Source organism: Dipodomys ordii, unplaced genomic scaffold (genome assembly GCF_000151885.1).
Source record: "Dipodomys ordii isolate 6190 unplaced genomic scaffold, Dord_2.0 Scaffold98, whole genome shotgun sequence".
Taxonomy (NCBI): Eukaryota; Metazoa; Chordata; class Mammalia; order Rodentia; family Heteromyidae; genus Dipodomys; species Dipodomys ordii.
Window position 1 is genome coordinate 10,249,196 of NW_012267314.1, and position 13,290 is coordinate 10,262,485.

General features: G+C 39.5%; 1 protein-coding gene across 1 annotated transcript; it reads left to right on the plus strand.

Moving 5' to 3' along the window:
- The first annotated feature begins 3,913 nt into the window (after positions 1-3,913).
- Nmbr (neuromedin B receptor) lies at positions 3,914-11,364 on the plus strand. Its single transcript, XM_013026965.1, has 3 exons — positions 3,914-4,380; positions 8,140-8,488; positions 10,923-11,364. The coding sequence occupies exons 1-3, from the start codon at positions 3,923-3,925 to the stop codon at positions 11,322-11,324; spliced, it is 1,209 nt and encodes a 402-aa protein (XP_012882419.1). The 5' UTR covers positions 3,914-3,922; the 3' UTR covers positions 11,325-11,364.
- Positions 11,365-13,290: the final 1,926 nt, after the last annotated feature.

Here is a 13,290-nt window from a genome sequence, read left to right on the forward strand (position 1 = left end):
AACGTGATACACACACACACACACACACACACACACGCACTCACGCACGCACTCATGCACGCACACACACACAATGGAATTCTATGCCTCCATCATAAAGAATGACATTGCCCCATTTGTTAGGAAATGGAAAGACTTGGAAAAATTATATTAAATGAAGTAAGCCAGGCCCAAAGAAACATAGGTCCCATGATTTTCCTTATTTGCAATAACTAATATATGTCTGAAACAAGCAGAAATGGTCATATAAGTTGATGTTAGGTAAAATGAACCCCACAATAAGTATTCAAATGTTTTTTTTCATGCAATTGTTTCTGTAACATATTTATAAGATAATTTCTTTGTTGCTTTGTATGTCTGTCCCTCACAGTAATACCCCTGCTTTTACTGTATTTGATGTTGGTATAACTTGTGGAGGGGAAGGGCAAAAACAAGTCGTTTAACTAAGGATACAGGTGGACCCATTGCAACAATGAGATGTACAAGTTGTTATGTGGAAAACAAACTTTACAACCTTGGCGGGTTTGGGGGCAAGGAGGTGGGGGGCCGAGAATGGGAAGGGATGGGAAGGGAAAACAAAGGTGGAGGCAACAGCACTTGGTAAGAAATGTACTCATTGTGTTGCCTATGTAATTGTAACCCCTCTGTATGGTATTTTCACAATTAAAAAAAGTTTTTGGTTTTGAAGAAATATGGAAAAAAGCATGGGCCCATTACTTTTTCAAATTTTTTTTTCTTCAGTTTCATTTCCTCTTATTTTTCTGGTACCTCATTGTAGTTATATTGGGCTTTGAAATTTTTCCCACAATGTAGGAATATTGTTAAAAATTTAATTCTCATTATTATTACAATTTTGTCTTTTTTCTCTGTGTATATCATTTTATATAATTTATATAACATTAAAATTCACTATTTTTCTCTTGCAATAAATTTTTTGCTGTTATACAAAATATACTTTTATCATATTCTGTAAATAGTATATATGCATTTCCTTTTATATTTTCTTAATTTTTTTTGCCAGTCCTGTGCTTGAACTCAGGTTCTGGATACTGTCCATGTGTTTCTTTTGCTCAAGGCTAGCACCCTACCACTTGAGCCACAGTGCCACTTCCAGCTTTTTCTGTGTATGTGGTACTGAATAATCAAAACCAGGTCTTCTTGCATGTGAGGCAAGCACTCTATCAATAAGCCACATTCCCAGTCCCTCTTTTTATATTTTCTATATCTGTTCTTAGTATGCTAATTGCTTTCTTTTTCTGACTTGAGCACATGGACTTTTATTAACATTTCCAGTGCCCTTACTTGCTAATTATAGCATCTTTATCATTATTGGGTAAGCTTCAATTAATTGATATTTGTTCTTATGATTAAATAATTGTAGTTTTCTTCTTGGAAGGCAAATCAGAAATGCCTTTAGTCTGTTGTTAATTTTTTGTAGCTATGCAGTCATTATCTTTGAGTGCTTTAGCTGTCACCCATATATTGAGAAGACCTGGGTAAAAACTGGTAATAGAAAACAAATACAAATGATTTTAAGGTAAATATTTGCCTTATCTAATTCCACTATGATAATAAATCACTGTTCTTGATGGGTGATGATTGAAAATAATTCTTTAATTTGCAAATGGATCTGTAGATGTACACATGTCTTGAACTCTCTTATTGCAATATGAATTAAAATTTTTTGTTGTTGTTCGTGAAGCTTGAACTCTGGGCCTGGGCGCTGTCCCTCAGCTCTTGAGCCACAGCGCCACTTCCTGTTTTCTGGTGGTTTATTGGAAATAAGTGTTCCACTGTCTTTCCTGCCTGGGCTGGCTTTGAACCATAATCCTCAGATCTCAGTCTCCTGAGTAGCTAGGATTAGAGGCATGAGCCACCAGTGCCTGGCTTTTAGATGGTTTTTGACTATTGTAAATGGTAATTGCCCAAACTTGCCTTTTATTAACCAAAGATCAGACAACGATGACAACAGCACTATCTATGTAAGTCTAGAACTGAGCCACCATATCTGAGTAGTTTAGTTTAGACTCAGAAGGTGATGATTTGCAATTATTTTATAAGTTCTTCCTAAAATAGAATATTAATCATGGATCAGTGATACATGCCTGTTGTCCCTGTTACTTGGAGCCTGAGGTGGGAGGTTCACTTTAGTATATGTAAGATGTTGTCTCAGAAAAGAAATGCATTAGATTTTATTAAGTATGGATTAGTATTAGATTTTTATTAAGTATGCCTAAGGATGGTCTTATTTGGTTCTAGGCATATACAAGTTCAGCCTTAATACAGGTGCTATCAGACCAGTTTACCAAAAGCAAAAAAGGTTGGTATTCACTGTTAGCTTCAAAAAAAAAGAGGGAATAAAGATGAGAGTAAGAGTAGACAAAGTGACGACTCAACACCAACACAAGTTTATTAGAAAAAAACCCGCAAGGGGAAACCTCCAGCCAGAGCTAGGGACGGAATCGCTCCCTGTTCACAATCTGAAGCATGTATAATGGGTCTGAAGAATGCTAGAATAGTCTAGGGGAGGTAGTTCAAAAGTAACTAATGGTGGGACAAATAGTAGCAATAAGGTCAGCACTGGAGGCAGGGAGTGAGGTGAGCTGGGCCATCCGCTCACCGCACTAAGTGGGAGTAGATTCTGGTCTGGTGCTGGCTGCAGGAGGTTATCTGATCTGGAAAACAGGAGATGAAGATGGGATTGTTTAGCGAGTCCAGGCACTATTCTGGGACCTCCCTCAAGATAAGGGAAACTGGTCATTTCGCCTAATACTTACTTTGTAAAAACAAAACAAAACACAAAAAGCATCAGTTCTGCTCCATGTAAGCATAAGCACTTGTGACTGGTGAACTCATACCTGGAATTCACCAAATGTGCTTCGGAAGACATGTAGAAGAACAACCCAAGACACTTGATGTAAATTGACCTAAGGGGCATGCTATTACAGATATGAAAACCTGTAACAACTAAAGCATGGGTAGGTGGCACTAATAGAACACTGAGACTGCGAGTATTTAGGCTGAAAGATTATATTTATGTGATATTCAAGAGGAGGCAAACTAATTAAAATGAAAGCAGGTGGAATAGTTGGGGGGGGTTGGGGGTGGCACTGGAGCTTCCATTGCTCCTCTGAATGATGATGAGTTGGAGCAACTCATTTAAGAACCTTGTTGTTTTGTATGTTCTGTTCCCCCAAAATACAGACAAAAATAACCCGTGAACTGCAGGAAGGAGTTTTCCTGTGTGGAGAGAGGCTGGGGGGGGGGCGGGGGGGGAAGTGGGAAGAGAGCACCATCCATCTTCTCCACGTCTGTCACTAGTCTGCTTCCCCAATCCAGCATTGGGGATGCGCCAGCTCTGCTTTCTGGATCTTCATAGACACACAAACTTCTGGTCTGGGGCTCCTCCCGCCAGGAGGGCGAGGAAGCCTGTGATTCAGGCGCTAGCAGTGTGTGTGTGAGTGAGAGAAAGCCCATTCAGATCCTCTCCCTTGGAACCCAATGCCCCAGGAATTGCAGAAAGAGTGCAGAGCTGCCAGCCCACCCCCACCCCCCTACCTCCTACCCCCCTACCCCCCAGGACTTCAGGAGCCGCGGGCTGGACAGCGCCCTGGGCGAGCCTGCCCCCCAGGCAGGGGTGGGGACCTTGGAGATCCTAGGTGGCGGGCATTTCTAAAGGGAGGAGGACTCACCTTTGTTCAGCGCGCTGGCTGGCAGACCCAGTGGAAGATGTGAGTGATCTGCTTTCTGGATAAAGAAACTCCGCGGAGGAGGCGGGGCGAGGCGATGCCTGCGGGGTGAATCAGCAGCCCAGGCAGTGCGGCTTTGTCACCAGCGCCAGTCCTCAGTAAACTTGCGTGAGCGCCACGCACCTCCACCGGACACAAGTGGTGCACATTGCGCGTTCGCACCGCTGGCGCGCATGAAAACTCCGGCGGACTCTCTCCCACGCGAGACCATGCCTCCCAGGTCTCCTGCCAACCTTTCTGTGACCCCAGGAGCCAATACCAGCGAGTTAGTCCCCCAGGGGTGGGAAAGGGATGTCCCGCCGGGCTCGGATGGGGCCACAGCGGAGCTGGTGGTCCGCTGCGTGATCCCCTCCGTCTACCTGGTTATCGTCACCGTGGGCTTGCTGGGCAACGTGGTGCTCATGAAGATCTTCATCACCAACAGCGCCATGAGGAGCGTCCCCAACATCTTCATCTCCAACCTGGCCGCCGGGGACCTGCTGCTGCTGCTCACCTGCGTTCCGGTGGATGCCTCCCGCTACTTCTTTGACGAATGGGTGTTTGGCAAGGTGGGCTGTAAACTTATCCCGGCCATCCAGCTCACCTCGGTGGGGGTTTCGGTGTTCACCCTCACCGCCCTCAGTGCTGACAGGTAAGAGGACCACGGATCGCAGGGGATGGGCCTGAACCAGGGGGCGATGGAGACCGAAGGCCCCAGGGAAGGGGAGGGTGTTGGGAAATGCTGGGATAGGGAAGGGAGGAGAAAGGGAGTGTGTGGTGTGTACCTGGGAAGTAAGTGGAGTTAAAGGCAATTGGGCAGCAGGCTTGGATAAATAAAATATTCCCTGTAAAATGGGGTTATAGTTGCATTCACTTTAAAGATAAAAACTTCCTGGTCTTTCCCTTCCCATAAAGACTTTGGAAGTCTTTAATCTGTGCCATAGGAAGGCTGCAGAATAAACACACAGAAGTACAACTATGTAGTGGGATCTTCTAGTGTGTGTCTAGGACTTTAGAAATGTGTTCTACCTATTCCCTAGGATGATACTCTGGTGGGTAAAAGTGTCTGCCTTACTATTAGGAAAATATTAAGATGATAAAATATGAGTTTTTTCTCAGTATGCCTAAATTACACATATTAAGTGATTTCTATTGATTGGTGTGAAAACAACTAAAGAATTGTTTTTCAGACAGCTGACTTTTACCTTCTACCTGTTTATTTTCTAAAGTTTAGTGGAGTTATTTTTTAGCATGTGAAATAACGGTGCTACAAAAGGCCTCTGATAGCAAGTATGCTTTGCACCTATTCTGTCAGTCAACAGCCCATCATCATAACTGCCAGATCAGTTCGTTCAACCTTGTCATTTTTCCAAGTGTGGACATTGAAGGTCAATGAATATAAGTCCTCCTGGAAGAACTGGGGGGGGGAATCTAGGGTCCCTGACTCTGGGACTCCCACCTGTATTCAAGGCTGTCAGTCATTCATGTTAGCAGGAGATATATCTGGGGAGGGGAGGGGGCAAAGTGCATAATTAGGCATTATTACATGAAGCCCAGGTCTTGTTCCCCTGGGAATGTGAATGACTTAAGCTATTCAGATCAACAATTCAACTTGAAAATTGAAGGTGGTGTTCAGATCATGCTGTTGTTTAATATGCATATTAAAATTTAAACAAAAAATGAGTCTGGATCTAAAATTTTGGCATTTTCAATAAGACCCCTATGTTAATGTTGCATCAAAGAGTTAATATTTGCTGAAGGAAAGGGAGTACAAGTTGGAGAAATGAGGAGTTATATTTTGTAAATTTGCAAAGCATTCCCTGTAGTTTAAGTAATGTGCTCTCTGAAAATATGTCTAGAAAATTGGCTAACTTTTGTGTAATTTATATAATTCTTATTTGTTTGTCACCACTTCTATTCTATTATTTTCACTGAATACTCAAGCTTAAATATGTCTTTTGAGCTTAGCTGTTCCTCTTTATGGGACAAATTTTAATAAGAAAATTTAAAAACTAATGATTGGAACTACACTTAATGGTTAGCTAGCACAATAGTTGAAATTACCATCATTAGAATTTCATTTTTTAAAACATGACATTAGTAGCAAGACCCAGGCTTTAATTTATTTCCTGTGATTTTTATTTTTATTCTATTGTCAAGGAGATACACAGGTAAATTTTCTCTGTCCAAAGTCAGAAAAGGGCCGATCCTCTTACATTTAGTGATTATTTTTTTTTACCTCACATACACATCATGTCCTTGGTGAATATAGCATGGAAATATAATGATAAAGAAAACCTAGAACTCAAGTGACTTTTGGTTCTCTCCAATTTATCCCAATCAAAACAGCTGAAAAGTAGAGACCCAACAATCCAAAACAGAGGAAATCAAGGGCAGGAAACCTAAAAGTTGAAAAAAATAGATAAGCTGTACTTACCCAAAATGCAGGGCAGTGACTAATTTTTCTGAGAACTTTTTAGTTGTCAAATAAAATTGAAAATTTACCTCCTAGCATAACTGATCAGCTGTTAATCATAATATAACCCCAGTAATAGGATGAATTGCAATTTCTACTCTTAATCAAACACTGCTGTATTTGATGCCAACAAATTATATATTTTTTACTCATTGATCTCAAGCTCTTCTAGTTTTTTCCTCATGACTGCTATAGAGTTCTCACAATATTTTTTCATCTTATCATAGTTTAGATATGACTTCATGTGTTTTGAAGATTATTCATTTGTCTTTGTCTGAAAACTGTGAGGTGCACTATAAAGAAGAAGAAAATGCACCAGACTGGAGTTTATAGTCTTAAGCCTACATTTGTATATCCAAATGTTTTGCCAGGAGAAAGATGATAAGCCAGCACAAAACACATGCTCTCAATGCACAGAATTCATTTGCAACATTCTCAACATGCCATGACATAGTGTAAAGGCAGGCATTGGATGTTTCAAATGCTGAACTTCCAGTGGATGGCAGGCATCCTCACACAGCTGCAGTGTGCACCCATACTATTGGACACTTTCAGGAAGCCTGTAAACAAAGGTGCCCACTGCAGCACTCACTCCCTGCTCTCGAAAAATCATTATTAAACCTGGCTTATAGTCAGAGTCATCCGCAAACATGGAAATCATGCTCTTATTCTAGAGACTGCATCATTATCTCTCAGGGTGAATCAACTCACACTCTTCATCTTTTTTTTTGTATATTATTTGTTGTGGTGATTCTGAAGATTGACACATGTTAAGCATCACTAGACTCTGACTCCATTTCTCACCTTCATACTCATCTCCAGCCAATTATCTAACAAGTCCTCCTCCATTCTACCACAATTGGTCATGACAAATAATCTCCTTGTTAGTCAGGTCAAGTTTACTTTATTCGTCTTACAATCATTTATTGAGAACCTGAGATGGACTGGACATGGTGCTGTACACTAGAAATATGAGCATGACCTCCTTTCCTATTCTCATACATTTTATTCTTGGACGCTTTTGTTGCCTATTAACTGCATAAAAATTTGAGCAGAAAAATTATAGATAACTAAAAATATGTGTGGAAAGGTGGCAGCTTTGAGATGATAACTTTGTAAGAAGTAAAAAATTATTGAATTTTCTCTTTAGTCTTGTGAGATGATTAAGTTTAATGACCTCTTCAATTTAGACTGATACAGATACAAGTGAAATTCTATATAAGAAAGAAGAAATTTATTTATTTAGGTACTGAATTAGTCAACCACTCTACCACTTGAACCATGACACCAGCCTTTTTTGCTTTTTTGCCCAGGTTGTCTTATACTATGGTTCTCTTATTTATTCTTCTGGCAAAGCTGAGATGACAAACATATACCAGAGTACCCAACTTTATATTCTTGAGATTGAATCTTGCTTTCTTTTTACTTTGGCTAACCTGGAACCATGATTCTTCCTATCTAAGCCTCTTAAATTGCTACGATTTTAGGCAGGTGGCATCTGGCTAATTAATATAGTGATACTTACACACGAATCTTGATTTTCCTTTTTTATTTGTGTTTTGGTCAATAATTCTCTAGTATTCAGTTTTCATTTAGGACTATCTTTCTGAGACTCTGCAATCATATGTGTAACCTTACAAACACTTGTTATACTACAGTGTTCCAGGAAAGAGTGCATACTGAGAGACATTTCCTCCATCTATTACCCAATGTGTAAAGAAAGCACAATAATGCATGCCCATTTTAGTATGTCCTCTCTCTTCTTGTTTGCTTTGCTAATAAGCGGGAAGAGGGACTAAGGGAAAGAGAGAAAGAGAAAACATCCAATGTAGGTCTACCACACAGGATGAAGCAGCCCAGGATAGAGAAGGCACTTCCACAAAGTGAGGTACCTCTCCTTACAAGCAAACGACCAAAAGTGTGTTGTCTTCCTAGGTACAGAGCTATTGTGAACCCCATGGATATGCAGACATCAGGGGCGGTGCTGTGGACCTGTCTGAAGGCCGGTGGCATCTGGGCGATCTCTGTGTTGCTGGCAGTGCCCGAAGCTGTGTTTTCTGAACTGGCACGTATAGGTAGCTTGGACAACAGCAGCTTTGTGGCCTGTATACCCTACCCTCAGACGGATGAACTGCATCCAAAGATCCATTCAGTGCTCATCTTTTTGGTCTATTTCCTAATACCACTGGCTATTATTAGCATTTATTATTACCATATTGCAAAGACTTTAATTAAAAGCGCACATAATCTTCCTGGAGAGTACAACGAACATACCAAAAAGCAGGTAAGCTTGGTAAGTGCATGTGTGTGTGTGATCTGGGAGCGGGTGCGGGACAGAGACAGGGACTGCTATGTTGTGTTCTATTGCTCACGTTCACCATGACAGAAACGATGAGGAGAGCCATGGGCCGAGCATGCACTAGAAGGGCTGGTGGTTTAGCTTGTGGTCTTGTCAAAGCACTACAACATTCTCCTTGGATTCAGTTTATCCAATATCTGTGCCCAAGATAGGGCCTGAATTTCCACCCTTAGAAGTTAAGTTCTCCCAGAAAGCTTTTCTTTGCATGCCAGTGCTTATTGCTATGATCAACATCACAACAACACATTTTTACACATTGGGCTAAAATTTATTTAATTATCATTGCTTCTAAACTACTAAGGATCATTGCTACTGGACTACTACTAGTGGTAGTCTACTTCACAGACTACTAAGGATGGCAGAATTTGGAAGAAAATTAGGAAAGATGGTTCTGGGAATGCAACTTGGGTTAGAAACTTGGGATGGAAGGCTGTCAGAATAGCAGAGAAACAGGAAGAGATGAGCACACTCTGAAAGCAGAGCTTCTATAAATATTTGCTATCAAAGCAAAATGTCTAGGTTATTGGCTCATTGGACTTTTTATTTCAGTTATTGCCAGTTCTTTCATTCAGAGCTCTGTGATCCAATTTGTCTATCAATTTGGATATTTGACTTGTGGCTTTTGTTTTGTGAAGCTGAGTTCCTGGACCTCACACAACACAACACACACACACACACACACACACACACATACACACACACACACACACACTCACGTGTGCATGCGTATCCTCCATTTTTGTTTATAGTGGCTTGGATTCTGCCTTGTCTTTGTGGATTTTTTTTCTTCACTCAAATCTCCAGGTAAATATTGTTATACAGTTTTCATCCCTGAACTCCACCTGTTAGGGAGGTCACTGCCAAGTGATCTGCTTTTCACATCCAACCTTGTTAATATTGTTTTTTTTATGCCACTGGGACACATCTACCCCTACTAACACATTGTGCCATTGTGCCCCCTCATTGTCAGGTCTATTCCAATTCTCAAACTTTCCAGTCTACTCTAGAATATTCTAGTTGATAACCAACAGTTCTATTTAAGAATATATCATAATGAGTATTGTCAGTACATTTTATTTTCTTTCTTTTTTGGGGGGGGCCGGTCGTGAGGCCTTAACTCTGGGCCTGGGCACTGTCCCTCAGCTCTTCAGCTCAAGGCTAGCGCTCTACCACTTGAGCCACAGCGCCACTAGCAGTTTTTTTCTTTTTGCCTATGTGGTGCTGAGGAATCGAACCCAGGGCCTCATGCATGCAAGGCAAGCACTTTACCACTGAGCCACTTTCCCAGCCCCAGTACATTTCATTTTCACATTCACGCTGTCTTATTTACATATTTAAGCAAATTGGACAAGTATGAGCCATATCTTCAACCAAAGAAGTTAGAAAATCATTCTCTGATTTTTAAAAAAATATTAATGCTTGCTGGAGGTGGGGATCAGTAGTAGAACACCTGCCTATCAATCCTGAGGCCTTGAATTTAAAACTCAGTGTGGCCAAAAGTCACAAAACAAAACAAAAACCAAACAAAAGAAAATAGAAAAAAAATGAATGCTTGATACTTGAATTTTGTCTGTTGATTGCATTTCTGAAGATTTAGTTTTGTTTGTTTTATAAGTATCAGTGTTTGATTTCAAGGCAATAGGCTTACTTGGCTTTCTTGCCTGTGGCCTATGTTGTTCCACTTGACATACCTTTCCAGTCTGGCATTTTACTAGTTAATTGGAGTGGGACCTCACAAACTCTTCTGTCTGACAGGGATGGAACCACCATTCTCAGATGTCAGCTTCCTCAGTTGCTAGAATTACAGGTGTGAACCACTGACACCTGGCTGGAGATCTTCACTGTATAAATGTAAAAATGAACATATGTAGTCTAAGGTAGTCATACTTACAAGGTTCCTAGATGCTGACTTGTGCAAGTTAGGTATTTGTATATCAAGTTCTTTATGTATATGAGTGTATCCTAAGCACCCACTCATTCAAAACACTGAGTACTGTGTCAATAGATCAATTTTTCCTACTCAAAACATCGTGATATTGAAAAAAAGTAAGTGTTTTATTCAGTGTATTTAGAACACACCAAAATGATATGCATCATTTCTGAACATGAGACTTAAAAATAACTTAAATATAAAGACTTAGCCATTTAGTAATACTATACCACCGAGTTTTGAAGTAAGCTGTCAAATATATTTGATCTGCTTGATCAAACTGTTAAAATGATCACTTCATTGAAGAAAATAAACAATTATGTATCTTAGATGTATTGTAATGCTCTGACAAGCCTTTCCCCTTTTGTACCCTGATTACCCGAGTCAACTTTTATTTTAACCAATGAGTCTATTTCTTTCTGTTCACAGATGGAAACACGGAAACGCTTGGCCAAAATTGTCCTAGTCTTTGTGGGCTGCTTTGTCTTCTGTTGGTTTCCAAATCATATCCTCTACATGTACCGGTCTTTCAACTACAAGGAGATCGATCCATCTTTAGGTCATATGATTGTCACCTTAGTCGCACGGGTTCTGAGTTTTAGCAATTCTTGTGTCAATCCATTTGCTCTGTATTTACTCAGTGAAAGCTTCAGGAAGCATTTCAACAGTCAGCTGTGTTGTGGGAAGAAGTCTTATGGAGAGAGATCAGCCAGCTACCTTCTCAGTTCTTCAGCAGTGCATATGACATCTCTGAAAAGCAATGCTAAGAACACAGTGACCAATTCTGTTTTACTAAATGGGCAAAGCTTGAAACAGGAAATAGCTCTGTGATTGGAGCCATTCAACTCACCACTTGAAAAAGACTTCCTAACTTTTCTATCATTGTTGAACCAAACAGAACTAAATACTATATCCATCTTTACCGTTGCCTAACTGATCAGATGAATTCACAATTGACTCAGAAAAAGCAACAAACATTTTTCTATACAAATAGGTATATACATACAAATCTCATTTTGAAAATGACTGAAAAAAGCAATGTAGTATGTGTCTAAGTCAGCATTGCTTTAATAACTCAGATTTTTTAAAAGCCAACTCAAGTATATTTACTTTAAATTTGTTTTTCCTTGAAGCCAAAATAAATTCCGATATTGGCTCCATAATTCAACAAAGGGCAACATTCTAAGTTCTATTGTTTGGAAATTCTATTCTAAATTCTATTCTTTTGAAATTCTATTGTATTTGAAATACAAATCATATCTTCCTGATGAGTGACTTTTATTTATAACTAGCATAATTATATGTATTTCTGGATACTTATAGTAGTTATGAATAATATATACACATATGTATATGTGTTCATTTGAAGAAAAGGGAGGAAAATTTAAAAGGCAGAGCTTAATCACGGGTCAATAATACTGCAATTATTTTGGTGACTAATAAGTTCTACAAATAGTTCATGTCTGTAATTTCTAGCTATATGAGTAAAACACATGTTGACATTTGTGTTATGAATTGTAAATATGTAGATATGAATGTAATTTATATTAGAATATAAAACACCTAGCATGGATTTCAAATTGCAAAACTAGCACTCGTTCGCATGAACATCTTTGTATACGTCTCCAACTCCTTGACAATTGGGGTGCTTTTGTAGAGATGTCATAAGATTTGTATAATTCTGATGAGTTCTCACCCTCTTTTGCAATAGGCAGCTGACAAGTGTGTAGGATCTCACTTAGGTAATTTTTCTCTGCATGTTGTCATAGTTTTCTCTGAATAAATGTCATGCTTTTTCATCATCTTGAGTAAATACTAAAAGCTACATTCCCCTTCTTAAGCATGTTTCAATACGTCTAACTGCTGAGATATGGAACCAACCCAGATGCTCATCAGTAGATGAATGGATCAAGAAAACGTGATACACACACACACACACACACACACACACGCACTCACGCACGCACTCACGCACGCACACACACACAATGGAATTCTATGCCTCCATCAGAAAGAATGACATCGCCTTATTTGTTAGGAGATGGAAAGACTTGGAAAAAATTATACTAAGTAAAATAAGCCAGGCCCAAAGATACATAGGTCCCATGGTTTCCCTTATTTGCAATAACTAGTACATGAGTAGGACAAGTAGAAAAGGTCAAAAGCTATGTACATATGACCAGATAAGATGATGTTAAAGAAAATGAACCCTAAGATAGGGACACAAGTGGGTTTTTATTTCTTGCTATTGTTTTTAACATATTTATAATGTACCATGTGATTTTTTTTTTGTTTCTTTCTATGTTCCTCCCCCATGGTATAATCCCTGTTTTTACTGTATTTGATGTCGGTGCCCTCATCTTGTATATAGACTTCTCTAATTCGGGAGGGGAAGGGAAAAAACAAAATGCTTAAATAGGGATACAGGTTGACCCATTGTTACAATGAGATGTACAAAACACTATGTTGAAAATGAACTATGCAACTTTGGCTGGGGTTGAGGGGGTGGCAGTGGTGGTTGTGGAGGTGAGAGGGAAGGGATGGTAGGGGAAAAACAAAGGAGGAGGCAACAACGCTTGATAGGAAATGTATTCATTACCTTACTCATGTAACTGTAACCCCTGTGTACAGTATTTTTACAATAAAAATGTACAAAAAAAGACTAAAAAGGCCCTGAGAGAATAACTGGAAAAAATTTGCTGAGATACTTTTGCTAGTATATTAATCTCTTCCTTAAATACCCTATGCCATATAATTTAAGGTATAGAATACTGATCATACCTATTGATTACAAAAA

Coding starts and splice junctions, on each gene's coding strand:
- Nmbr (XM_013026965.1), top strand. CDS start 3,923: ATGAAAACTCCGGCGGACTCTCTCCCACGCGAGACCATGCCTCCCAGG. Junction 4,381..8,139: donor ACCGCCCTCAGTGCTGACAG/GTAAGAGGACCA, acceptor TTGTCTTCCTAG/GTACAGAGCTATTGTGAACC. Junction 8,489..10,922: donor ACGAACATACCAAAAAGCAG/GTAAGCTTGGTA, acceptor TTCTGTTCACAG/ATGGAAACACGGAAACGCTT.